The following is a 25722-nucleotide window of genomic DNA, read 5'->3' as shown; positions in this document are numbered from 1 at the left end:
TCTGGTATGTAGTATTTCTTTGAAGAATGGTGGTTTTTGATGTAATAAGTGTTAAATTATTTACTAGTTAATAATTCAGTGTCAGTTTTGTTGTTACCCTCATGACAAATCAGTACTACATTAGAACACAGAAAGGCCATGGTCCCAGAATTCGAGTGAACTGTGAGGTGCTGATGGAGAACCTTCCTTTGACGGGGTTCAGTTGCCAGACTGCATGGCAGAGAATGGTAGCTGATATGGATGCTACTTCTTCAGTCTTTCAGTTTGCATTCTCTGGTCTCTTTAATGCCCCTAACTTCTCACACAGAAACAAACATTGAGGGGGAGTTTCCCTTGACATGTGAAATATTGTCTTTCTGTTGTCACATTCTGATTTCCTTGTCAATGTGTGCTTTTGTGTGAGTCCTCTGAGACGTATCAATGAGATTCTACTGTATCTAGCCATCCTGAATTTCTGGGGTTGAGGAATTTTCTTCAATATAGGACTACAAACAAGGAAATCCTAGGAATAATAGAGAACAGGTGGTAACTTTTTAAGTTTGCCAGAGAAAAGCCACAATCTTAGGACTAATTCAATTCTGCTTGCATTCTGCCTTAATTTCTTTATACTTTCACACCACTTTAGACATTTTCTAGTTGTTTATTTAATATTTCCAAAATAGTTACAAATATTTTCCAAAGAAGGATCATCTACTGAGTTATTGCCAGAACTAAAATCTGTATTGTCATTTCTCATGAGATACTATCCAATCCAACTTATAATTTTGAAATTTATGTACTCATTTATTCTCTCTCTCTCTCTCTCTCTCTCTCTCTCTCTCTCTCTCTCTCTCTCTGTATGTGTGTGTGTGTGTGTGTGTGTGTGTGTGCCATAGTACACTTGTGGTAGTCAAAAGACAGCTTTGGGGAAAGGATAACTTTCAGTACTCAGTTCTTCTCATCCACCTCATCGAGTTCATCTTTCTGGATGTTCCTGCCATTGCACAGCTTGCTCCAGGCTATCTGTCCCCACAAGCTTCTGGGAAATTCTTTTATCTCTATCTTATTTCCTGTTACAAATGCATGGAATACAGAAGGACACCATTGCATCTGGCTTTTGACGTGGGATTCCAGGGAGCAGCCTCAGATCATCAGGCTTGTACCAAGAGCACCTTTTCCTACAGATAGATCACACTGGCTCACAATATTGCTTCTGGAGATAGTAGTGACCATAACAGCAAAACTATTACCACTGCTTCAAATTAAGGATAAAATTGAGCTGGGCAATGGTGCTACACACCTTTGATCCCAGCACTTGGGAGGCAGAGGCAGGAGGATCTCTGTGAGTTTGAGGCCAATCTGGTCTACAAAGTGAGTTCCAGGACAGCCAGGGCTACACAGAGAAACCCCATCTCAAAAAAAAAAACAAACAAACAAAATTAATAAAATTTGAAAATTTAATACAAACACTAATGACAGCAGCCATAATCAATAAATACTCTAATTGCAATTCCTTATGGGTGAGAGGATGTGAGTGGTAGTTTTCTTCATTCTGCTGTCTATATTTTTCAAACTTAAATATAATTTTATCTGCATGTATGTATATACGTATACTTATAATTTACAAAAAATAAGCTTTATTTTATTAATATAAATAGGTAAGATGATTACAAAATGAATTATTAAATCATGTATTTTATAAGTACTAGAGAATAAATATGTATTGCGGAATATTACTTTAACTATGTAACGATGTGTTACATTTGTTTCACCTTGTCTGTCTAAGTCACCTGATTGGTATAATAAAGAACTGAATGGCCAATAGCCAGGCAGTAGAGGGATAGGCAGGACTGGCAGGCAGAGAGGGTAAGTAGGAGGAGGAATCTAGTCTTGAGAGAGAAGATAATGAGGGAAAAAGAGAGGGAGACACCTGGGGACAGACAACCAGGCAGCTGCCAGACAGACAGACATGGAAGAAGCAGGAAAAGTTAGAACATACACAGTAAAAGAAAGGTAAAAAGCCCCGAGGCAAAATATAGATGAAGAGAAACAGGTTAAATTAAGTTTTAAGAGCTAGTTGAACAGGTGGTCCAAGAAAGCCTGCTACAAATGTGAAAATATTAGAAAACATATCAAAATAGCTTAATTCAAGGACTACTCATCAGATAAGAAAATCCATTTAGGCCTACTAATCATAAATAACACAATACAAATTGTACTCAGACACTAAATATAGCTAAATTTTCTATATGGAGTCTCTTTACATGGAAAAAAGGATTGTTACTGAAGTAGGTTATAATTTGTGGAGATTATTATGATTGTGCTGAAGGAGTTGGGTATGAAAATTTGTGAATGATAACAATCATTCCCGTGGGTTTCATTATGTGAATGACTAACTGAATTCACCTGAGAGAGTACTTTGGAATTCCTGAAGTGCCGCATAGGAGAGAAGACAGATTCTTCCCACACATATCTTTACATCATCTAGAAAAAAATTGCTGGTTAGTGGGCTACCTAAGTATTTGGTTTGGCCGCTTAGAATATTCCACAAATTTGTCTTACTTCAATTTCCTCTAGCAATTCTGACTTGAATTAAGTGACAGGTGTATTTCTATAGTCACTCCAGTGGGCATGGTTTCTAATATCTTTTTTTTGTTTGTTTGTTTTTTGAGACAGAGTTTCTCTACGTAGCTTTGTGCCTTTCCTGGATCTCGCTCTGTAGACCAGGCTGGACTCGAACTCACAGAGATCCATCTGGCTTTGCCTCCTGAGTGCTGGGGTTAAAGGCGTGTGCCATCACTGCTCGGCAGTTTCTAATATCTTAATGATCCATAACCAGCCTGTCCATTTAATTTATGTCATTTGCTTATTTTTTTGGTAGTCATTTAAAAATATGTTTATAGGCCGTATTCTACAAAACTATGATCAGATTAAATATAGTCACTAACAACATGTAATTATAGACTGCCTAGGCTCTTTTAAATTACAATTGTGGCTATGAGGAAGAACCCTTGTCTTCCTGCTATAGTTAGGAGTGGGGACCATTTTAACAAAAAAGTACTTAAATTTGCCCTATCTTCACTGAAATCACAGTGGAAAGAAATATATTGACTTCATGTGAATGCTGTTATTGTTTTAACTGGATTTTGTCCACATGCCATGAAATAATTTTGCTTAAGGGTAGTATCATGCAGGTTTCATTGATGTATCTGCCAGATGGCATCTCCTGGACCCATGACATTGGCAGAAGCCCACATTATTTTTTTCTGCTTTTCTAAGGTGTAACTTTGAGGGTAATGATGGAACTGGGATCCTGTTATCTTATGTTCAATTCCCATCCACTGAACTTCTTGCTCAAATGTCATTTGTATAGGATGATCTTTATCAGAATAGGTTTTGGTTGAGAGATAGTGCACTGGCACTTTCCATGAAGACTTATGGCAATTATCTTACCTGTACTTTTTAGTGACCATCTTCCATATGAGATGCTAACTCTACAGGAAGTGTGAAGCACTTGACACTTTCTTTCCCAGGATATGAGGGTAAGGACTTCCTGTGCGGCTGATTAACTAAGTTGGAATAAGAGAGTTCCAGTGTCCTCACAGCTCATTTGGTCAAGAAAGAAACGCTAGTTAATACAAGATTATTCCAAAACACCTAAAAATAAAATGAAGGAAACAAAGGCCAGAGAAGAAATGGGAGTGTCTCAGAACTACTCAATCGCCCACTGTTTTTGCTCACTGGTACATACAGGCATAAGCAAATCAGGGCGGTATTTTGTGATCCTTACTCAAGCAGCTGTCTCCATGCAGCTGTGTTGGTCAGCATTCCAACAGATGGAGGGCGGACAAGGGAGGACTAAGGTCCTGAGAAGCTTGGGACTTTCCTCATGCCTTATCCTATCAGTTTCCTGCTTTCATTCAATTTAAATTCACCAAACCTTTCTCCCAGGATAGTTCACTGGGCACAGCTACTCCTTCCTTTCTTATTGCCTGTGGCCCCTCCCCCAATGATGCAATCAGGGTTTAAGATTACATGATTTTAAGATAAGGATTGTTCTCAAATCTGGCAACGCAAACCGTCTCTCTAGTAATCCCATTTCTGGACATACCGATGCATTTCTTTTTTTAACCCCCCATGAATGGAAATCCTAGCATGTTGGTACAGGAAAGGGTTAAAAACTGCTGGAGAGAAATCATGCATGTGCTAATTCTTCTTGCTGCAGCCTCACATCTCTTCCACTTTGACCTCAGAGTTAATCTGCAGGAGTTAATCACGAAGAGCCTCTAGTGATTTTTTTTTTCTATTTCTTTTAAATAACCACACAACAGAACCACACAAACAGAGCACAGCCCCATTTAAAAGGAAAGAAAGAAATGAAAAGAGAGCAAATACATAAAACTAAAAGGACAGACCCCTGGGAGTTCATGTGAGCGCACAGGGCATGACTGTGAGCGCCTTTCTATTTCTTTCATTTGCCTCCGTATGCATCTCTGGGTGTACCATCCCCCCCTGCCTCAATTATATTATCCTCCCAGACTTGGAAGCTGCTGCCTGAGCTAACGCTTTGATGATATCTGCAAGCGTTTGTACTGATCTTTATTTCAGCCCCCTGAATATTAATTTTCGAAGCTGGTAGCAATACATCTCCTGAGTGACGGGACCTACTAGAGGCAGGTGGGGGGAGCCAGCATCAAATCATCAGCATAATAATAATACAAAGGGGAGGGATTCTTCTGCAACCCAGAGGCGAGAGGAAAAAAAAAAGCGATGAGTTCGCCAAATACATGGAGCATTGGAAGCACAGTCTACTCTCCGGTATTTTCACAGAAAATGACGCTGTGGATTCTGCTCCTGCTATCGCTCTACCCGGGGTAAGATGGGCCGTTTTCAGCATCGTTTGTCTCTAGAAAGATGTGGGGGAGAGATAGGGTTGTGGAAGAAGGGAGGCCACCCAGATTTGAGACACTCTTTTGGGATTTAGGCTTTATCATTTAGGGAAGAGTGAATATATGGGGTGGGAGAGAGATGGATGAGAGAGGAAGGACATATTGACTTATTTGTTAATGAACTGGGTTTTATTTGTTTATGTTTTGTTTCAGAGCGCTAAAGCTCACCTCATAGACTCTGTGTTCTGGGAATAGCATTTGAATTTGCTGCAATCTGATATCAAGGGGGCTGTGCTCGCACACGCCGGCATTTGAGGCCATATTGAAGGCATTTGGGTGGGGGTCTGGAAGAGAAAATTACAAATGGGGTCCTGGCAAATACCAGCGTGGTCTGTGTGAAGGAGTATTGGGAGCGGGGGCCGCACTGTTTCTATTATACACTATAGGCTTCTTTGGTCCTGCACCTGAGCATTCAGTCAGCCAGGTTTTCTATCCAGCCCCATTGACCCGGCAGCTGAATCCCAGATGGGCAAACGCGATTCAGCACCAAGGACAGCGGTCCAGCTGAGGGCCCTGTGGAAAGAGGCTTGTCAAACCCATCTCTGAATCTACAAAGGACATCCATGTAGTCAGAAGGCCAGTGGGCCAAGGCACAGCACCGGAGCCTGGGGACCCCACACTCGTTATTAACTACTCCCACCATCAGATGGGAGAGGGGATACTGCACATGAGGCAGTGAATATAGTTCAATGAATGTTTCGGGAGTATATGTGGAACAGAGTTGGCCTGGCTGCAGTCTTGAAAACATGCTCAACCAAGTGAATGCAATGCCAAAATCGTGAAGCATGCACGAGTGCTTTACAGTCTTCCTGCACAAATAAAGGGGAGGAAGGACTTGTAAAATTCCTGAGCATGACAGCTCCCTGAAATGTGTTTCATCTAGATTATTTAGAACTTCTTTGAACTAAGCCTGTGAGAGTAGAATCCCTCCACCAAGCACAGTGTCCCACGCTTCTATCCATGAAAGTAGCTTTCACCACATTATGGTTTCCAACCAGAACAAACAACAGGCAATAAGTCCACTCTTGCCATAACAGCTCTGTCTGTATTTCCATTTTGAAACAAAACATTGTAAGAACTACTTCTGTGGTTGTGCCATCCCCCACCTTCAATAAAGACATATATCTATGGAAGATATCAAGACACTACTCCAAAGTTTTCTTGGAAGTTGATGTAGTAGTTGTAATAGAGATAAACTGAAGTGTTTGACAGTTTAACTACAATAAACATTGAATATAGATAGTTTCATTAAAAACCACAAGCTGAAGAAGTGTCCCAGAAGAGGAGAGGAACACTTGCTGGAAAGAGTATCAGATGTCACATATCACAGAGTAGAACCATTAAAATATTTTTCTATTCAAAAATCATCACATGCTTTCCTATTACACATTTTATGTAAGTTTGTAAAGTTTGTTTTTGGGAATCAGAGTACTCATAAATAGGTCATTTCTTCCTTGTATTTCTACAAACCATGAAACCTGTGGAATAAAATCTAGACCAGACATGGGGGAATGTATCTTTCCTTCTTATTCCCATTCATTTTAGTAAAGAATTTGCAAATAACTGCTTGAGTATATTCTTATGTATCTCACCTCCAAATCATTGCATGTTACTCCAAAATATTTTATTTTCATTTATGATATGGTAGTATTTAAGATTTATGTGTTGTGAAAATGTTCTGATAGAAATATTTGTGTGTGTGTGTGTGTCCTCACAGTAATGATATAGCGAGTAGCCATTGCAGTTTGGTGCAGTGGATGTGATCAGAGTTTCATTTGCTGCAGTTTAGTAGATGATTTATCTAAATGGCTGAGTATGGGTGGAGGAAAAGAGAAGATTTGATTTCTAAAGCTAGTGCGAAGGTGGGGGTACAATAAGTCTCTTGAAAAAAAATGGAATCCTAAGATTCTATGTTGTAAGCAATAATAGTAAGAGAAAGGTACTGAACATTGTAGGATCTTTAATGGACTTTATTTTTATCTGTTAAACTCCAAATAAGCTTTTCTTCCTATTATGACTAAACTCACCCAATTGTCTCCACATAAAAGCAAAATAAATCATAGAACAAGACACTAGAGTAAGCCTATTGGAAGCTTATAGGTCTCCTTTGAATGAGAATTTCACAAACTTGGAATTTGCTCCACTCCCATGTATCTTGTTTACAACTTGTGAGAATCACTTGGGGACTCACTAAAATGGAAATTCCTAAACCACACGCTGGATGACTCTGAGTCATGAGGCCTGAGTGAAGTCTAAGAATGTTGATTTTAACAAGTTCTCAGAGTTCCTTTAAGAAAAATAGGCCTGTTGTCTGTCTATTTAAAAAAGTTTATTTATTGCCCCAGTTAATAGTCATAAATATTTTGTTTCTTACAATTTTATTCACCTTGGAACAAAAAATCAATTTCTTATCCATAAACTTTCTAATTGTATATCAATCAAGTATGCCTATAAATCAAAATTGAAAACTGTAAAGGATGTTACTATATTTATAGCATGTGTAAAAGTTCTTGAAATATTTTAATATATGTACCTGCAAAAATATCTGTTTACACATTCTATCTACCGTAACTATGCCTATTGGCAAGTATGTTTTAAAACATTCTGTTACAGAGTTTGAAATGTAGTAAAATTTTAATATACAGCAGAAATAATTGGGTATAGCAGGAAATTGCTGTATAAAAAGAGACATTTTATTTTGATTAGAACAAATTATCTTATACTATATTTAGAGTGATAGATAATTATTTTCAAAGTATTAGGTTGAGCAGAAATATATTAGATTGAATTTTTGATAATAAATTTTAATTCTTCATTAAATAATAGTTTTAATATTTTTCCTTTATATATTTTATAGATTATAACTTAATTAAATATTTCTCACGTCTCACCACTCCTTCTAAACCATCCCATATACTCTTTCTTGCTCTATGTCAAATTTATGGCCTCTTTTTAAATTAATTATTGTCAAATATATATGTATACACATATTTATTGAGTATCATTTTAATGCCTATATTTATTTTCTCTCCTTGGCTATTGATAGATAAAAAAATGTTTCAGATAAAATATTGAGAGCTTTGAAAAATGTTTAATTCCATAATTACATTTTATGCTGACTTTTACTTTTGCGGACCACAACCATAACCATAAAAGAAGATTTTTCAATATAACCGACTTGTTGACAGAGTTAATCTCCATGGGCGAGCTTATTAGTCTATATCTTTACAAATGCTTTACCTTGTTTTCTCTGGAAGACTACTTTGTTTTTCATAAGCACACACACAATTGCTTTGGTTGTCAACATAGGATTCCAGTTAGTCTGCTTTATACACCTACCTGAAAGGGTAAAATAAGAGGCTGTAAATATGATTCAGAATTTCCAAGAATCCTTTTCCCACCACACTGTAAACCAAATACCTGGATAGCAGGCTAGGATTTCAAAGCCGTTTTCTGTTTTGTTGTTAATGTTTCACTTTGTGTTGATCAGGCTGGGCTACAGGTTAAGCTGTAGGCTGTGCTCCACGACAGTTTAAAAATTAAGTTTTTGTTTAAACAATTAACCACATAAATGCCTTTCTGATATCCCAGATTCATTTTGAAAATTAATCTAAAATAATTAATTCACAAAAAATTTGATTTACTGGTAAAACTTATTTAGATATTTTGTAATTTCCACTCAAATTGGTAGGAAGTCAAGACTGATTGTAGGGACATCCTGTGGTTCATATTGTGCTGCCAGTCCCATGGTTCCTTGTTGATTATAGCATCTTACTTAGTTTGTCAAGCATGGATGTTTAAAGTTTTAAGTACAATGTAAATATCTCACAAGTAATCTTGTCAAAATAAAATACTTAGAAGAACAGAGGGTAGGTGAGTTGAAACCAATATTGCCACAGGTAATTAGTGATAGATTTAAAATAAAATCAGCTATGTTATGTGTGCACACATGCTTATGCACTTACTATGTACATGCTACATGCTTACTTATTGCTAAGCACACTTATCTTGCTATATGAATCCACAAAGATTCTCATATTGTTACTTCTTATCTGTTGTCCTTAGGCAAAGCACTTAGTCTGTCTGTAATTCTATTTCTAGTCTGTCAACCCTGGGTGATAATGACTGTTTCACCAATCCATAGTGAAGATTAGATATAGTTGGCACACGTATATGTAGTTCACTCTATCCACATATATGACAGAAGTAGATTTGAAAGTATGTCTATTTATTTCTGTTTTTGGAGATGCCTTATTTTCCTCTAATTCTGCACAACATGCATCATGCTGGGGGTTGTTTCTAGAATATGGACATGCTAAGCACTCACATCCCAGTCAGATGGTTCCTTTTCTTGACATCAACCTGAAACAAGCAAACAAACAACAATAACAACAGTAACAACAACAACAAAATCATGAAAAAAATCAAAAACTGAAATACTGTTTTGACACCTATACTGGTTGAATTTTCAGACTGTTTAATTAAGAACTTTTTTTTTTTGGTTTTTCGAGACAGGGTTTCTCTGTGTAGCTTTGTGCCTTTCCTGGAACTCACTTGGTAGCCCAGGCTGGCCTTGAACTCACGGAGATCCGCCTGGCTCTGCCTCCCGAGTGCTGGGATTAAAGGCGTGCGCCACCACCGTTAAAGGCTAGGCTCACAACCAAAAATATAAGAACTTTTAATCAGTCTTCTGTGATCAATTTGGTAAAATTGTTTTTGAAAAATCACAAGCACATGTTATTTCAATAAAGCCCAACTGTACTATATCAGGTGTGACATATTCTAGAAAAGCTTAGCTTCAAATGCCTCTTGGATAAATTACAATATTTCATCTAAATTTTTCTGAGGATTCCTTGAGACCTTAGTATTTACCAATTATATCACCATTAAAAGCTATCACATTGTACTCTCTGGACAGTCATGCTTAGACACATCTTGTTATTCACTGGCTTTATGCATTTAAGGACATACTAAATGCAATGGTTGAAACCCCAAATTAGAGTTGTATTTGGGAAAATACATTTTCCTTATGGTCGTGTATGTCGAAGAAAGGGATAGCTTACTTTGCAATTCTTTGGCTATGCAGGAACTACTACTACGGCACATCACCAGTGTTTAAAAAGTCTTTGTCCTCCATCGAGCAAACTCAGGAAAATTTGCTTAATACTGTTCTTCAGTTTTCTAACAAAATTCTTAGAAAAGTGGATGATGAAAAGATGATATTGAATTAATAACACTGAATATTAAAGCAGAAATAACATCATTTTATCAATGTCTGGAAACTTAAATATTCAAATACGTAGATATTAAAGGACGATTTTTTTAAAAATCATTTCCATCATATTAAAGCTTACTTGAGTAGCCATGCTATGGGATCTCCTAATATCAAAGCGCTGGTGTTTTTATTTCTGGAGGAAAAAGTAGTTTGTGTTTCTAGGAATTGATTATAGTTTTTAGTTTTTACTATCATGCATATATTGGTGTTCTTATACCCTTGATAGGTTTGTTAGTTATATGACAAATATATCACTTTTTCTTTCAAAGAACTGTCATAACTGAGAAACAAGGAGATTAAGGGATATATCTAGAATTCTTAAATATCAGCTTCAGGGAAGACCCATATTCCTGCTGTTTCATTCCTAGTATACACAACACACTGTATAAGTATAGCCACCTAAAAACAATTCTTAGTGCTGGAAAACACACTGGTTGTTTTGAAATGCAAGAGGCCTCTTCACATTGCATTCCTGGGGGAGTTGTTCCCTGCTCATTTTTACCATATACCGGAGACTGAATGTCCTTTAAAAGAAAATAAAAAAGCGTCTTTTAAGTTACATATTAGTGGCATAGGGTAAAAATAAAACTTAACTCCAAATCATATTAATCCTTGTAGCATTATATTACGAGAGCATAAATATGGTAATAATTCTATATTATTATAAGATCACTGTACAGCTGTGCACAGATAAAGTACCACGTAAATGGTAAATACGTAGCACTGACATTACACTCTCCACCCATTCATAAAGAAAACCATAAGAACAGAAAATAACATAGCAGTTGGCAAAACAATGGATGTTTTTTAAAAGCAAAGATCCTTTATAGTAATTGAAACCCTGCTATGAATACAAGTTCAGCTACAGAAACAAGTCCATGCAGTAGGGCATATACAAAGTAAATTCTGTAATTTATTCAGGCAATTGTATGGTAAAATGTCTCAAATAAACTAAATATACTATGTCAAATTTCAATGTATATATTTGTTGTAGGAAAAATTAATGATAGATGGTCTTCTGTATGGGTAGCTATCATTCTTTTTCATAAGTTGATTTGGGAAATGTACTTAAATGGATGGTGAACACTCTTCACACAAAATTTGGTATAAATGAGTCAGGCATAGTGGTGCACACCTTTAATCCCAGCACTCAGGGGGCAAAAGCAGGAGGAACTCCTAGAGTTCAAGGCCCCCTGGTCTGCATAGTGAGTTTCAGGATAGCCCAGGCTAAACAGAGAGACACTATCTCAAAAGCAAAAGCAAAAAAAATTATAAATAAATAAAACATTTTCTTAATTTAAAAAGGGACAGTATTTGAGTTAGTTACTGTAGTGTCGGAGTATGCAATTACAAAGCAGCAGAAGCCACAAGTTCTGTTCTCTTAGAGTTTTCAATCTAACGCGTTTGTACACAGGTTATGAACAGAAAGGTATACAAATAATTATTAAACTTTAACCAGATAAATGTTGTACATGAGAGCCATATGATGCTACAAGAGAGCAGGGTGGAGTTCTCGTGATGTCAAAGCACAGGATAGAGAACCTGAGATCCACAAACATCTGAAATTCATCTACAAATATCTAGTTGCACAGTTTTGTATTTGTTGTTATCTTCTTTTCTTGTTCTTCACAGTTTTAAGTATAATTCTGTATTTATCTTTCATATGTATAACAAAACTACAAGTTAATGATATTTATTTTTGAAGAAGTATACATTTTTGGGAATGTCCTAATCTATTTTTCTCTCAGTATTTAGAAAATAACTATTTAAAAGACACACATGCAAAAAATACAAAGGGCAGTGATAAGAGCCACACTGTGCTCTGTGGCACTGACTTTGCCATATATATATTTGGTGAGCACTCTCCATACAAAATTTGGTATAAATGAGTCAGGTATAGTACTATTAATATATTATATTAATTATATATGCATATAATTATATATGTATAACATAATATAATATATTTTAATATAAAACAAGGCCTCGTGGTTCATACTTGGCAGTGAATATATAATTTTTTCTTAATTTTTTAAATTAATTTTACATACCAATGACAGATATCCCCTCATACCTCATCCCAATCCCCACTCTGTCTTCCCCCCTCCCTGATCTGCCCCTCATCCCCTCCTCCAAAAGGTTAAGTTTTCCCATGGGGGAACAACTAAGCCTGGTACATTCAGTTGAGGCATGACCAAGCCCCTCCCTGCTGCATCAAGGGTGAGCAAAGTGTCTGACCATATGTAATGGGATCCAGAAAGCCAGCTCATGCACCAGTTTTAGATCCTGATCACACTGCCAGGGGTCCCTCAAACAGACCCAACTACATATGTCTCTCCTGTATGCAGGGAATCTAGTCTGGTCCATTGCAGGTTCCATAGCTGTCGGTCTAATGTTCCTGAGTTCATATGAGCTTGGTTCAGTTATCTCTGTATTTTTCTCCATCATGATCTTGACCTCCCCAACCCTTGCTCATATAATCCCTCTTTCCTCTTTTCCACTGGACTCTCAGAGCTCTGCCTAGTGCTTGGTTGTGGATCTGCTTCCATCAGATACTGGATGAAGGCTCTATGATGACAGTTAAGGTATTCACCAATCTGCTTACCAGGGTAGGCCAGTTCAGGCACCCTCACCTCTATTGTTAGTAGTCTTGTGGGGTCGCCATTGTGGATTCCTGGGAATTTCCCTAGCACCAAGTTTCTCCCTTATCCCATAATGTCTCCCTCTATCAAGTTATCTCTTTCATTGCACTCCCTTAGCTCGACTATCCTTCTCCCTCATGTTCTCACCCCCATCTCTTCCCCTCTATTGCCCATCCCCCTATCCCCAGTTTAATATAAAACAAGGTCTTATGGTTATATACTTGGTAGTGGATATATTTTTAACTATTATCTCCTATTGGTATATCTTCTTTGAGCCTTTGTTAATTCAATATAAATGGTCAAATACAGTCATAAAAGATGCCATGGACATCTGTATTCTACAAATAACTCTAGAAATATTGAAGCAAGATCATTTGGATGCATCAGAACCAAAACTACATGGATGGAGGCATTCAGATTTTAAATGTAAAAGAAAGTGTGTCATGTAACAGTACACATAAGAAGCTTTTAGTTCTTTTGGAGCTTTTTATTTTATTTTATTTTAGCATTTTAAAAAAATAATATTTTGGTAAAAGTGATGCTAGTACTTATGTTAATAAATTAACTGCCTTATAACTCATTTTCTTCAACTTTCCCTCTCTAACAATTAAGAAAATAATTGCTATACTGCAAGAGTGGACTCATCTGTAGTGGTCAGACATATCCACAGAAATGCAAATTTAAGATTTTGTCTCTTTATTTACAAATGATACGGAAAAGCTTTAAAAATTATTCCTTTTGACTTTCTATCTATCTCAGGAAAGATAATTTTAATAAAGCTTCCCCCCTCCACAAGTATATGCCCAATAACAATTTATTTAATTACATAATGGAAGGAAAAATATTTTGAGCTTTCCCATAGTCTCTTCCCCTAAACTTTGAAATTCATCAACTGTGGCTACAAACCAAGAGAAAACTAACAACAACAAAATAACACTGAAGCAATACATCCTAAGGTATGGTGTTGTCTTTAAGAGGACCAGCTACTCTATATTAGGCCAGAGACTCATTTATACCTAGTCATTTACTTACATAATGAGCCTCAGTCACCTTATGTAATTTCTCTTTGCCACATTCACTTTTATGTAAAAAGGAAGGTTATCATTCCTCATATGTTTACTTTGAGCAGTGAATGGTAAATATACTTGTGCTTATTACTTCTCTTACTAGTGCAGGGTCATTGTGTATTTCCTGGTCTATGTTCTTCCATAACTGCCAGTTCCTATACCAATGTAATATCTTGTCTTCCCCCGTTAAACTCTAAATTTTGTGAGCATGCAAAAGATACATTTCTTAATTTTCTAATTATTTTGTTTTCAAATTTCCCATCCCTCGCCCGCCCCCCCCCTTTTTTTAACCTGGAATGAGGTAAGAAAACTGGGGGAAAGATTGTGATTTCTAGAATGCCTGCACTATTGACTTTAAGTATATTGTTTCTGTGAACCAGAGACTATAAGGATATGGACAAAAATCTAGTAAGAATGTATGTCACTTCATGGGACTCCTTCTTAAATGTAACATCCCCAAATAAAACTAAACAGGTATTTACTTTCCAGTAGTTGGTATCAAACTACTGACTTTCCTTTGCTAAACAATATCACTGGATTCGTTCTTGAGAACAAACTTGGTTTGCTTATCCTGACAGTCAAGTCTCTTTATGTCAGAACAGATGCATTTAATGGTTGGAGGGTATTGGGAAAGATAAAAATGTAAGCTGATATTTTGTTATTTGTGGTCATGACTAACTCTTCCATTTCTTTGCGCCTGATAGATGTGATCACAGGTGGGAAATCATATCACATAGGTTACAGCATTAGCACCAAAAATACCTTTCTGACACCATGTCTGCTATCCACCAACTCATTCATGACACAAAAGAAAGAACCTCCAAGCTAATTCTTCTCAATAACAATCTAGTATAATCAGTAATTTTTTTTTAGGATTTAATGTATAGCTAGATGAATTTTTATTGATAGTATTTCTTCTGATTTATGTGGCCATAGATTCTTTTCCTACTTGTGAAATGGGTATTAGTAAAATTAAATGTCTATGTATATTCTTAGATGCTTTTTTATTGTTCAAAAAGATGCTTTGGGATACAATGATGTTGCTTTTTATTGCTGAGTTTTAATATATCTAGTTATTTTTATGGTGTGTCTGGATTGATGTTGTCATCTGAGTTATTATATAAGTGTTTTTGAGAACATGCTTTAATTTCTCTTCATGAACATTTTTAGATGCAAAATAGCTGTGGTATGATACTATAATAAATTAGCAGAAGAGTCTTCTAGTGTACAACTATGAAAATTTCCTCAAATTTCACAGCTTTAGATTTTATCAATTTGCAATAGCCACATGTCTATATAACCAATTATCCCAAAATTTAGCAGTATAAAATAGATATGTCGTTCTCAGATTTCCTAAGAACCAAAGCTATGGACAGCTTAGCTGAGAAGGTGTAGTTAAGAGTTTCTCATGAGGTTACAGTCAAGTTGTGCCACAGGGTTCTACCAATATCCAAATGAACTAACCTATCTGTTTTCAAACTCTTAAAATTATTCATACCTTATACTGTCAATAACCCAGACCAACTCAGACATTGTGGCAGTGTTCAAAGGAAAAGGGTTGTCTTAGTTTGTTGGGAATGCTATAAAAAAGTGTCATAGACCGTGGCTAAAATAATATCAACAAAAATTTATTTCTCATAGGCCTGTAGAACTAAAATTCTGAGATTAGGAGGTTGAGCTTCTCATGAGAACATTCCTCTGCATGGCATAATTTTTTCTATGCCACACTGAATTTAATTAGATGTCTTTAAACACCAGGTTCATTTTCTATTTTCTCTACATTTGCTGTATCAGAGTTTATTATATATTTCCCATTTTCTTTGAGCCTAGCTATCTTCCACATGAAAGAGTTACTTCTGATTTTTAGAGTTGTTCACACCCTTCTTTCATATTTCATAGTTTAAAATGGAGGTCTGAAGTAGAATAATATTTACAAAACTAATTATAATTTTGAAAACAAGAGTGAATAAAGTGCCAATATTGTAGAAAGGAGTACAGCTTCTCAGTCATACTGCAAGTCACACAGATACACACACACACATACACACATACACACACCATTCACGGACTTAAATAAGTAGTAAATAAAACTATCAATATCCTAAAACCACAGATATGCAAGCATTCAAATATTTTTCAAAATATCCATTTTATAGTTTTTGAAAGCTTTTCCGGTGCTTCTATGGCAAGCAGGTCATTTACAGTTTTGCAGATCCAAGAGAGAAGTCCTTCCTGAAGCCCATTGTCGTTCCCCCCTCACAGCACAATTTCTCTGATAGACAAGACACCCTTGCAGATGCACACGGAGTGAGAACACTTCATTCAATTAATTCTCTCTGACTTCTGATTTTAACTAATTTCCTAAGCAAACTCTTAGCAGATGCTGATGCTTAAGTCTCAGTAAAGTACATCAAAAAACTTCAAGTGCATTTAAGACAGAATGTTGGAAATAAAAGGTCCATACCTATTCCAGTAAACCAAAATATGACCTCCTGGTTTTCTATTTACTTTCAAGATGACTTATCTGCCCCGTTCCTAGTACCATGACAGGTGCTAAAGACAGAGCTGACCAAGTTAAGAACTTGTTCTTATGGTATTTATATTACAGAATAAAAACATACCTTAAATATAGTGATATATTGCATATAATGATATTATAGGCCTACTTTTATAATTTTACTCATAACCAACGGTATACCTATGTACCATCCTGTTTCACTTACTTCTCCTGACCCAAGGAAGTTGTATAACTAAGACATATTTTCTCATCAATAATTTGTTGAACAACTATATCCCCAAGATTCCATTCATGTTCCTCTGGGCTGACATGGCCAGATATGTGTTATGAGTTGATGAACTGAATATAAACTTCATGAGTTCTGAAGTGCTCTGTTGAATATGCATCAGTCCATTCCACCATTCCATGTCCTGACTTCTCTGCCTTTAATAAATATTTACTGCACTTCTAGTACTTGCTTGCCCCTATCTTATCCTTGGCATAACACACACACACACACACACACACACACACACACACACACACACACACACTGGACAAATACTCCTCACAATAGAAGGCAGACAGGAAACAGATAAACAGCAAAACAACAGGGAAAACAACAAAACTTTAACATTATAATAAGTGTTAAAAATAAATTGACTAAAGTTTGTGATATGATTGAAAATAAAATAATGGAAATTTACATTTTATAAGATGGTGAGGAGATACCATTCTGGGCAATAAATAACAAGTTACAGTGATTTTTTAAATTAAGAAAAGTTGAAACTGTTAAGGGATTGAGAAAACACCATACTTATGATAAGAATGATTTAGAATAATAGGAAATACTAAGACCTTATGGAAATAGAATTTTGACATAATTTGAGCACTAAACTAAATCCAGATGTTTGGCACTGTGGCCAAAGGTAAAAAAGCTAGAAGAAAGGATTTAGAAAGCTGGAAGCTGTTTCTTAGTGCACAGCCTTACAAACACAATATGAATTCAAACTGTAGCTCTGGTAAAGGCTCCAGAACATCAGTCATTCTTAAAGAAGACACATGCATATCCTCTAGAGAATGATGAATTTTGTAGTTCACAAACAAATATTCAATAATGGAAATTAACATTAACTGTTGGACTTCCAGCTACAGTTGGCTTCTTTCTTGCTCAGAAATCTCATCTTTTCTTATTTCCAAATAAGGCCAAGAATCACTTGTTAATTCTCATGGTAGTCCAGTTATTTCAAACACAATTGTATATAGCGGTTATAAAATTTTCTCTATATATTTAACTGATCTGTTTATACACATTTAGTTTTTTGATGCTAAAATTATAACATTGAAAAATGGCAAATATTTCCTTTTGCTTACAGAAATTAAATTTTTTTATTAGTTGATTGATTTAAATGTTCTAGAGAACTGTCACGGAGAAGATTAGCAAGTATGTTTTAATATCTTAGCTGCTTTGCTACCAGCAGCTCATGTGATGATCTTAACCAAAGTATTTTCAGATGCCATGATTTATGGGCTTTCTTTTGTTTTGTAACTATACAACACCAGTAATTTACAAGGACTCAATGTCTCTAATCTTATGACATAGTTAAAGTTATTAATATATTAATCTATAAACTGTAGAAACTGTCTTTTCCTATGATATAAACTTGTATTTTCCAGTGAAACCAACACAGTGACTTAAAATATGTTGAAACTTAAACTCCATAAAACCACGTCCACTTTAGAATAGGCTATTTGGGGAAACTGTGCTCAGAATGTCACTCATATTTAGCTCATACTAGTTCTTTCTTGTTGTTGTAGAGTTCTTGGATTCTGTGTTAACATTGCAGAAATTATCCTGCACACAGAAGTGCTAGAGAATGTAATGTCCTATCTAAACTCCAAAAATAAATACTTAAACTGGTCAATAAATTCACAAGGAACCAAGTACTATTTCAGTAATAAAATATTCATCACTGTAACCTCAGAAACTGAGATAAAATTTAAGGGCAAATATGATTCTTGGAAAGTCATCTAAATTTGTGAAATATCCATAACACAAAAAAATTCAACACTCTGAGCTAGTAGTCATTGGATAAATGCACATTTCAACCACAGCAGACTAACACTACAAAGTTTTTAGATGGGGGACATCAAAGTAATCAGATAGTACATGAAATAACATGCTGACCATCATTTTCATACACCTACTTTCAGTGACCATCAGAGTTTCGCTAAACCTAGGACAGTTTTGGCTTTCACTCACAGACTGCCTGGGGGAACACAGAGGTCATCCTGTCTATCTGTGGATCTGTTGTAAAAACATGAAATTTGTACCTGTGTATATGAACAATTTTATTTTCATTTTATTTTTGGTAGAAAAGAAACAAAAGTTTTATCAGATTCTTAAAATGTGTGTGTTCTGGCAGAAACTGCTCATTTTCTCACAAAATACTGAGATTTTGAAAGTGAAGAGAGAAGCACTTCAGTAGATTTAACCTTCACGTCAAGTTGGATGCCCTGGGAGACAGATTAGTCATGTTCTAGCTCAGAGAACACTTTAGGGTTGTCTTTCATATTAAGTGTTGCCTTTCTCTACTTGTTCAAGATTTGTCTCCACAAATAGAAGAGAGGTGTTTGATACCAGCATTGCACTTAACACTTCCTTCTGCCTAACTACAGCTGTGTCTTGTGCATGGGTTTTAAATACAAGCTGATTAACTGCAGAATTAGAAGATCTAAACCTATAAAGCATCATTTTCAAACTTCAGCTACTCTCATGGGTTTCATGACTAAGTGATACCTAATAATTTATATATTTAATATGTATTTTTGATATTTTAGGTTTATTTTATTTCAATTATAGTGTGTGTGTGTGTGTGTGTGTGTGTGTGTGTGTGTGTGTGTGTGTGTACGCTTACATGTATGCACAGGTGGCTTTGATGCCAGAAGTTTTAGAGTTCCCTGGAGTTATAGACAGTTGTGAGCTGGTTGATGTGGGTGTTGTAATCCAACTCAGGTCTTCTGGAAGAGTACTATGTCCCCATAACCACTAAACTATATCACCATCCCATTATTTACTGAATATTTTCAAAAAGAAAGCCAAGCACTAGTAATTCAATATAATCTCAGTAAATTCATTTAAAAATATTAAAACTAGAAAATTAGCATCACTTTTCATAATAGAAGACAGCTACAAAGTAATTGCAATAAAACCAGAACAATGTTGCTAAGCTTTTATTACATGTTTTTTGTCTATCAGACAAGTTGATTTTGTTACTGCTCTTTTCCAAAGTAGATTAGCAAACTAAAAACAATGATAAAATACCAATTAAAGACAGAGTTTTACCAAATACAATTAGATATGCTGAAAGTAAATTAAAAACAGTAAACTTTCTAAATATGTGTTTTAATGACTTTTAGTACTATGTCTATGTGATATTTCAAGTTGTTCTCTCAGAATGACTTCAAGGATTTAGGTCAAATAGGGGCTGTCTTAATAGGACACAAATATTGAAGGCAATTTTTTAAATTGTCAATGTACTTGGAGTTGCATAACAAAATTCTCAAATGATTATTTACTCCGAAAATGAAAGTAAATAAAAGATGTTTAAAATGATTATAAAAGAGTATCCACGTAGTCATGTCTAATTTTTTTCTATAGCTCTTAATTTTCCCACACCTCAAAATCACTTGAATACTCGCGTTTTGACTTCATCTTTTATCAGTTAAGCCAGTATCTAAAAAGATTGTTCTTCAGCATTTGTATTTTATAAAGAACTCCAAATAATTTTAGTATGCAGAATTAAAAATGAATTGTCTAGATCCTGTTTGAACATTTAATGTAGAGCAAGTGGCATTATACAGTCTTAATTACCATAGATAGTATGTATAAAAATACAAATTATTTCTTCCTTGGAGTAATTCTTGGTGGTGTATATAATCATACCCCTTTCCGACATTAATTTTTATGTCTTGTATATCTTCTGCTGTTAAAATTGACCTTTGATTTCCATAGCTAGAAGAGAGAAAGTAATGCAGAATCTGAGGATAGAATATAGCTGAACTGGTAGAGTGCTTGCTTAGCTTGCAGAACACCCTGGGCTTAATCACCAGCACAATTATCAAAAAATAGCATTTTTATCAGTTTTCTAAACAATGACATTGAAGCTTTCTTATAAATAAATGGTTAAGTAAAACCATGCCTCATTAGTAACTATCCACTTATATTTGTTCCTAACTATATTTAATACTAACATTTTTCTTTCCATTTTATGAGATAACTACAATGGTTGAGATGACTTTAGAGTTTGCTTGTTGTAGTTTTAAGCTTGTGTTGTTGGTACCTAAAACCTATTTCTAGTGTATGTCATGTACATCATTTGCACATTCACACAAAGGAGTGGTTGACATTTAATGAAGAAATCAGTGGCTGACAGAGACCATTCATCTACAAATTAGCCTTAATTGTTCAAAAAAACACTAAGAGGAAATTAACTTATGATTTTTTTTGCTAATTTTACAAATAGTACATGCTCTTATTCATCCATTCAATATTTTAAGACAATGTTAATTGGACATCTTAACAAACGCCAGGTACTTGGATGATTTTGGAAAATGCTACTAAGGTCAGCAACAGCTCATGGGAGTCTAATTTTCCTATCTCTAACTTTTGTGGTGAAATTTGGTTATTTTAACCTTTGGTTAGTGAAATAAAATGTAAATAAGAACACATGGCACAAATAGAGATAGATGGAGCATAACACAATGAAATAAAAATATGTCTTTACCAAGCATCTTTGTAAGAAAATATTGTCCGGAACACAGGAAATAGCTTCATCTATTTACCCATCTCTGTCTTCCCTCCCTTGCCTCCAATTAACTGCCATTCTCACTTTAACACCATAGTGACGTTATCCTGACATTACATTTTATATCACATTTGCATGTCTATGTTTGTATGTGCAGCAGGTTTTGTTTAGATTTTTATTTTTCAAATTTATTTTGTTGCATGTAACTGCAGTTTGTTAATTTCATTGATATCTAAGACTTAATTGCATGGAGATGCCATATTTTATCTACCAATTCTATTGTCAGTTTGAGTTATACTCATTTCTATTTATCAACACAGTAATGGGTCTATGAATATCCTTATGTATATTTTTTAGAAGATATGTGCATGCATATTTTTCTGGAATAAAATTACAAATGGAATGGCTGCATTAGAGAATATATAGATACCCATCACAGATGGATAATAGAAAAATATTTTATTTCTAAAGCTATGTGAAAATGTCATTCCATGTCACCCCACAAGTTTTGAGAAGCATGAAAGCAAAATAACAACAAATCATGACAAAAAGTTTGTCCCAGAGTAAATGGACATTGTAGTAATCCTAGAACACGAGCTGATTGTTTTTTGCCTGCAAAAACTATTTTGTTCTCTGCAAGTATTGTGGTTGCCTTCATGCTTTACTTCATAACCTCATGCATTCCAATCTTCCTTTGCTATAGGTGAAACACATACCTTGTGGGAAGCTAATTCTGATTTTGATTTTAGTGAGGGATAAATAACTAAATTAAAATCTTAGGCATAATTCACCCTCTAGCTGGAGATACTGGCTTCCTGTACATCATCCTCCTTTACACACACATCATGAGACTTTCTGTGAGCTTTGGAAAAGAAGTAACCTCTTTTTTTAAAACAACCTTTTTATAAATGTTTATCTCTCTGTTGAATTTAAACAAGGAAGGAAGAAAAGGAAGAGATGTCAGCAACTTGTGACCCTATAATCAAAGCAAGTGTGTGTTTTGACAGTATGCAGGGCAATAGGAAGAGACAAACAGAAAGGGTCTGGTTTTGTGTTGTTATTGTTTTGTTTTTAATTTATGAGAAAAGTTTTCATTATGTAACCCACATAGTCTAGAATTCTTATAAAGTCAGGATTTGCTTCATACACGGCAATCTTTCCTGCACGGATTTTGAGTGCTGGGAATACAGACATGAATATGGTTGTTGTTGTTTGATTTTTAATTCGCAATTTAAAAATTGCATCAGCTCATGTTGAAGTCTACCCTGCCTCTGTCATTATTACTTGTGCTCCTATTTTTCAAACTAATTTGGAAATTCTGACAGTTGTAGTCAAGATTCATTTCAGCTAATGAAACATTATTTGTGATGGATTGTTAATAAATATTTTGCATTTTATGCACTGGAATACATGTCTGATATTTGATTCAGTCAAAGTGAAACACTTATTAACAGATACAAACCTAATGCAAAGAACTGAGCTATGAGTGAGCTAAGAAAGTCATTCCAGCTGGGCTATCTGCTCTCAGAATGATCTGCACGCAAGCATGATACATACCCATTCGTTGAACTCCTCAGCAGTTACTCTGAAAGTCAGTTACACATCCTTCCAGGAGAGAGAATCATGCACAAGCTACTGCAGGCTCTGCAACTAGAACTACCATTGTCTCAAGTCCACTGTTCACAAAAACCAAGACATCCTTCAAGAGCTCTTAAACTAGAAAACAGGATGTTTCCCCTGCACCCTCAAAGGGTCTACATGCATCTACTCAACCTGCTCATGAACCTTCTATAAATCCTCCCTTTTCAGATACATCTTCTGGAAGGAACTGGCTATAGATCTGTCTTGTTTCTCTGAATGTGTTGCTTTCCAAACTCAACTGCAACTCAAAATTTGGCAGCTGAACACATCCATTACCTTAAATTGCAAGCTTTGCTGTTATTTCTCAGTATGGGCAGATCAAAGCATTGTTGTCTACAATGTCAAGTTTATGAAATTTGAACGTTATTAATTTTGTGGTGAAGGTGCCATATTATTCACTGGGCTCAGTTATAAACTCATTTATCCTCCTTAGAGAAAATGAGCTGGAACCATTATTTATTGTATGTATTCTTTTTGTTGTCTCTTTAATGACTACACATAGAACAGTAGTTCTCATCCTGTGGTTCACGACTTCTTTGGGGGCTGAAAGACCCTTACACGGGGGTTACCTAAGACCATCAGAAAGCACAGATATTTACATTACAATTCATAACAGTAGTAAAATTATAAAAATGAAGAAACAATGAAAATAATTTTATGGTTGGGGGTCACCACAACATCAGGAACTGTATTAAAGGGTTGCAGCATTAAGAAGATTGAGGACCACTGACACAGAGGATTGTTTGGTCCCAATTCTTTTGCCTTGCAGCATAAAGCTTGTATGATGTGATTTTGCTATTCCAAAGTGCCTACCGATAATGTAAATGTGTATATTGATTTCTAAAAGATGGCAATTATAGGGTCATCCATGTTGACACAACAAATGAGAGACACATTGAAGTTCTTAAAGTTTTTTTTCCCTATAACACAATGAATATGCAATAGTATCTATATTTGCTATTGTTACTTCTAGAGGAAAACCAAGTGTGTACTCCCCCCACCTCAACACAAACCATTTACTCCTGGGCTAACGAGACAGCTCAGAGGATCAATTAATTACCTCAATTCAGATCTCAAGAGCCTGTGCAAAGCCAGATGTGGTGGCGCATGGCTGAGGTAGTTCTCCATCTCCGAAGATAAAATTCAGAGAGCAAAATTTCCCATGTACAGGAATTTTTTAATAGAAGTGATTCAAGGGTATCACTTCTCTGATAGATATGACCTGAGGGAGATATAATGACATGTAAAATATTGTTCATGTGAAACATTTTGTCTGTAATAATAACCCTGCAACCAGTACCGACATAGCAGTAGTGCAACTGATTTTTAAATCACGCTAGCAGTTTAAACTTATTTCAAACATAAAGATAAATGATATTCTCTTTATTTTTTTTATTCAATTACCTTACCTATTTTAGAGAAAGAAAAATATAAAGTGTATTTCTGAGGAAGTGAGTATCAATGGATTTACAGACAACTCAATGAAGCAACAAATAGTTTTTAATTCTTGTCCAACTCTTTGCTCTTTTATGTTGAGAGTGTATAATAAAGAACTCCCCTATTTAATCTGGAGCTTAGTAGTTTGATTAGAATATGACCTAGATGAAAATATAAAACTCTATAAAATAAATAATTAGTTTTTCACAACAAACACCCAAAACATATATCAATATCAAGTATTTAGAATCTTTTATGTAATTGTACTTTTTTTCTTACAAGCTCTACCTTTTCCTAAATAACTCATTTATTAGTTTTAAGAAGAGTTAATGCTTATAGATATGGCTTAGTTCAAAGCACATATAAATGTGTAAAGACAGAAATAAAATGAATATGGTGATTTACAACACAAAGATATAGATTCAAATGACTAAGGCAAACCATGAACATGAATTTATTAAAGAAATCCCAATGCTTAAGGAGTTTGTTAAAGAGCCTGACTTATGACTATAGATAGATCATAGAGTTCAGCGTTTCTAGAAAATCCCCTGAGAATCTTTTGACTACTAGTCCAAACTCTTGGCCAGATGGCCTGTGGCAATCTCTTTAAGCTTTTAGAAACGAGAAGACTGAAGGTTTGTGGACACTGTTCCTTGGGTATTTTCATTAAAGTGGAGCTTTTTAAATTATAATCAACTTAAAAATAATTTTGATTGCATTCTATTTCCTCTATGAGGAAGTCTTTTTGAACTAAAAAGTACTACAAAAATAATAACTCTAAATACTCACCAGGGGACTCTAACTGGTTCCTGAACTCAGATTTTCAGGTTTGTTTACTTTCAAGCCACACAGCAGTTAAATGGATTTTCTTAAATCATTATCAGTCTGTTTGTACCCAGGCATACTCACAGTTCCACAGGATGCCTTATTTATTGGTCAGACATTATCATCCTTACATAGTCCTCTGTAAATACAGAAGCCCCATCTCTAAAGACCAGAAGAAACAGCCTACCATGAATGAGGAAAGTTTTTTTGCTTTTTTTTTTTTTAGACAAATCTGGAAATGATCCCAGATTATGCATCATCCCCTTTAATTTAGATCTCAGCTGGGAGAGCTGTGGAGGAGCTAAACCTCATTTATTTATAATATAGGGGCTCATTATTTTTCTTCCTGGAAAACATCTGTTTTTGGTTCTTCTTAAGTAATGTTAGGTAAATGCATCTACCAATTCAGGCTTTTAGTTACATTTTTGGAGCCATTATGTTAAACCTAGCAATGGTCAACTCATCATAATAATTATGATGGACTTAGACACTAAATAAGCATCTTATTCTTATACAGTGTAATATGAGCATGCTTAAAGATGAAAACTTGTGGTTTTCTAAGTTTGAGTAAATTTTCCTAGGTGATAAAGCAAGAATGAATA

General features: G+C 35.3%; 1 protein-coding gene across 4 annotated transcripts in view; it reads left to right on the top strand.

Moving 5' to 3' along the window:
- Positions 1-4749: 4749 nt before the first annotated feature.
- Gabrg2 (gamma-aminobutyric acid type A receptor subunit gamma2) overlaps positions 4750-25722 on the top strand; it is an 87389-nt gene continuing 66416 nt past the window's right edge. For all 4 annotated transcript variants that reach the window (XM_059269254.1, XM_059269255.1, XM_059269253.1 and 1 more), the window contains exon 1: positions 4750-4853. In XM_059269254.1, coding sequence (XP_059125237.1) covers positions 4750-4853 — 104 coding nt within the window. The remainder of the gene's footprint in view (positions 4854-25722) is intronic.

Source organism: Peromyscus eremicus, chromosome 8a (assembly GCF_949786415.1).
Source record: "Peromyscus eremicus chromosome 8a, PerEre_H2_v1, whole genome shotgun sequence".
In the NCBI taxonomy this organism is placed as follows: domain Eukaryota; kingdom Metazoa; phylum Chordata; class Mammalia; order Rodentia; family Cricetidae; genus Peromyscus; species Peromyscus eremicus.
This window is presented reverse-complemented; position numbering and strand designations above follow the sequence as displayed.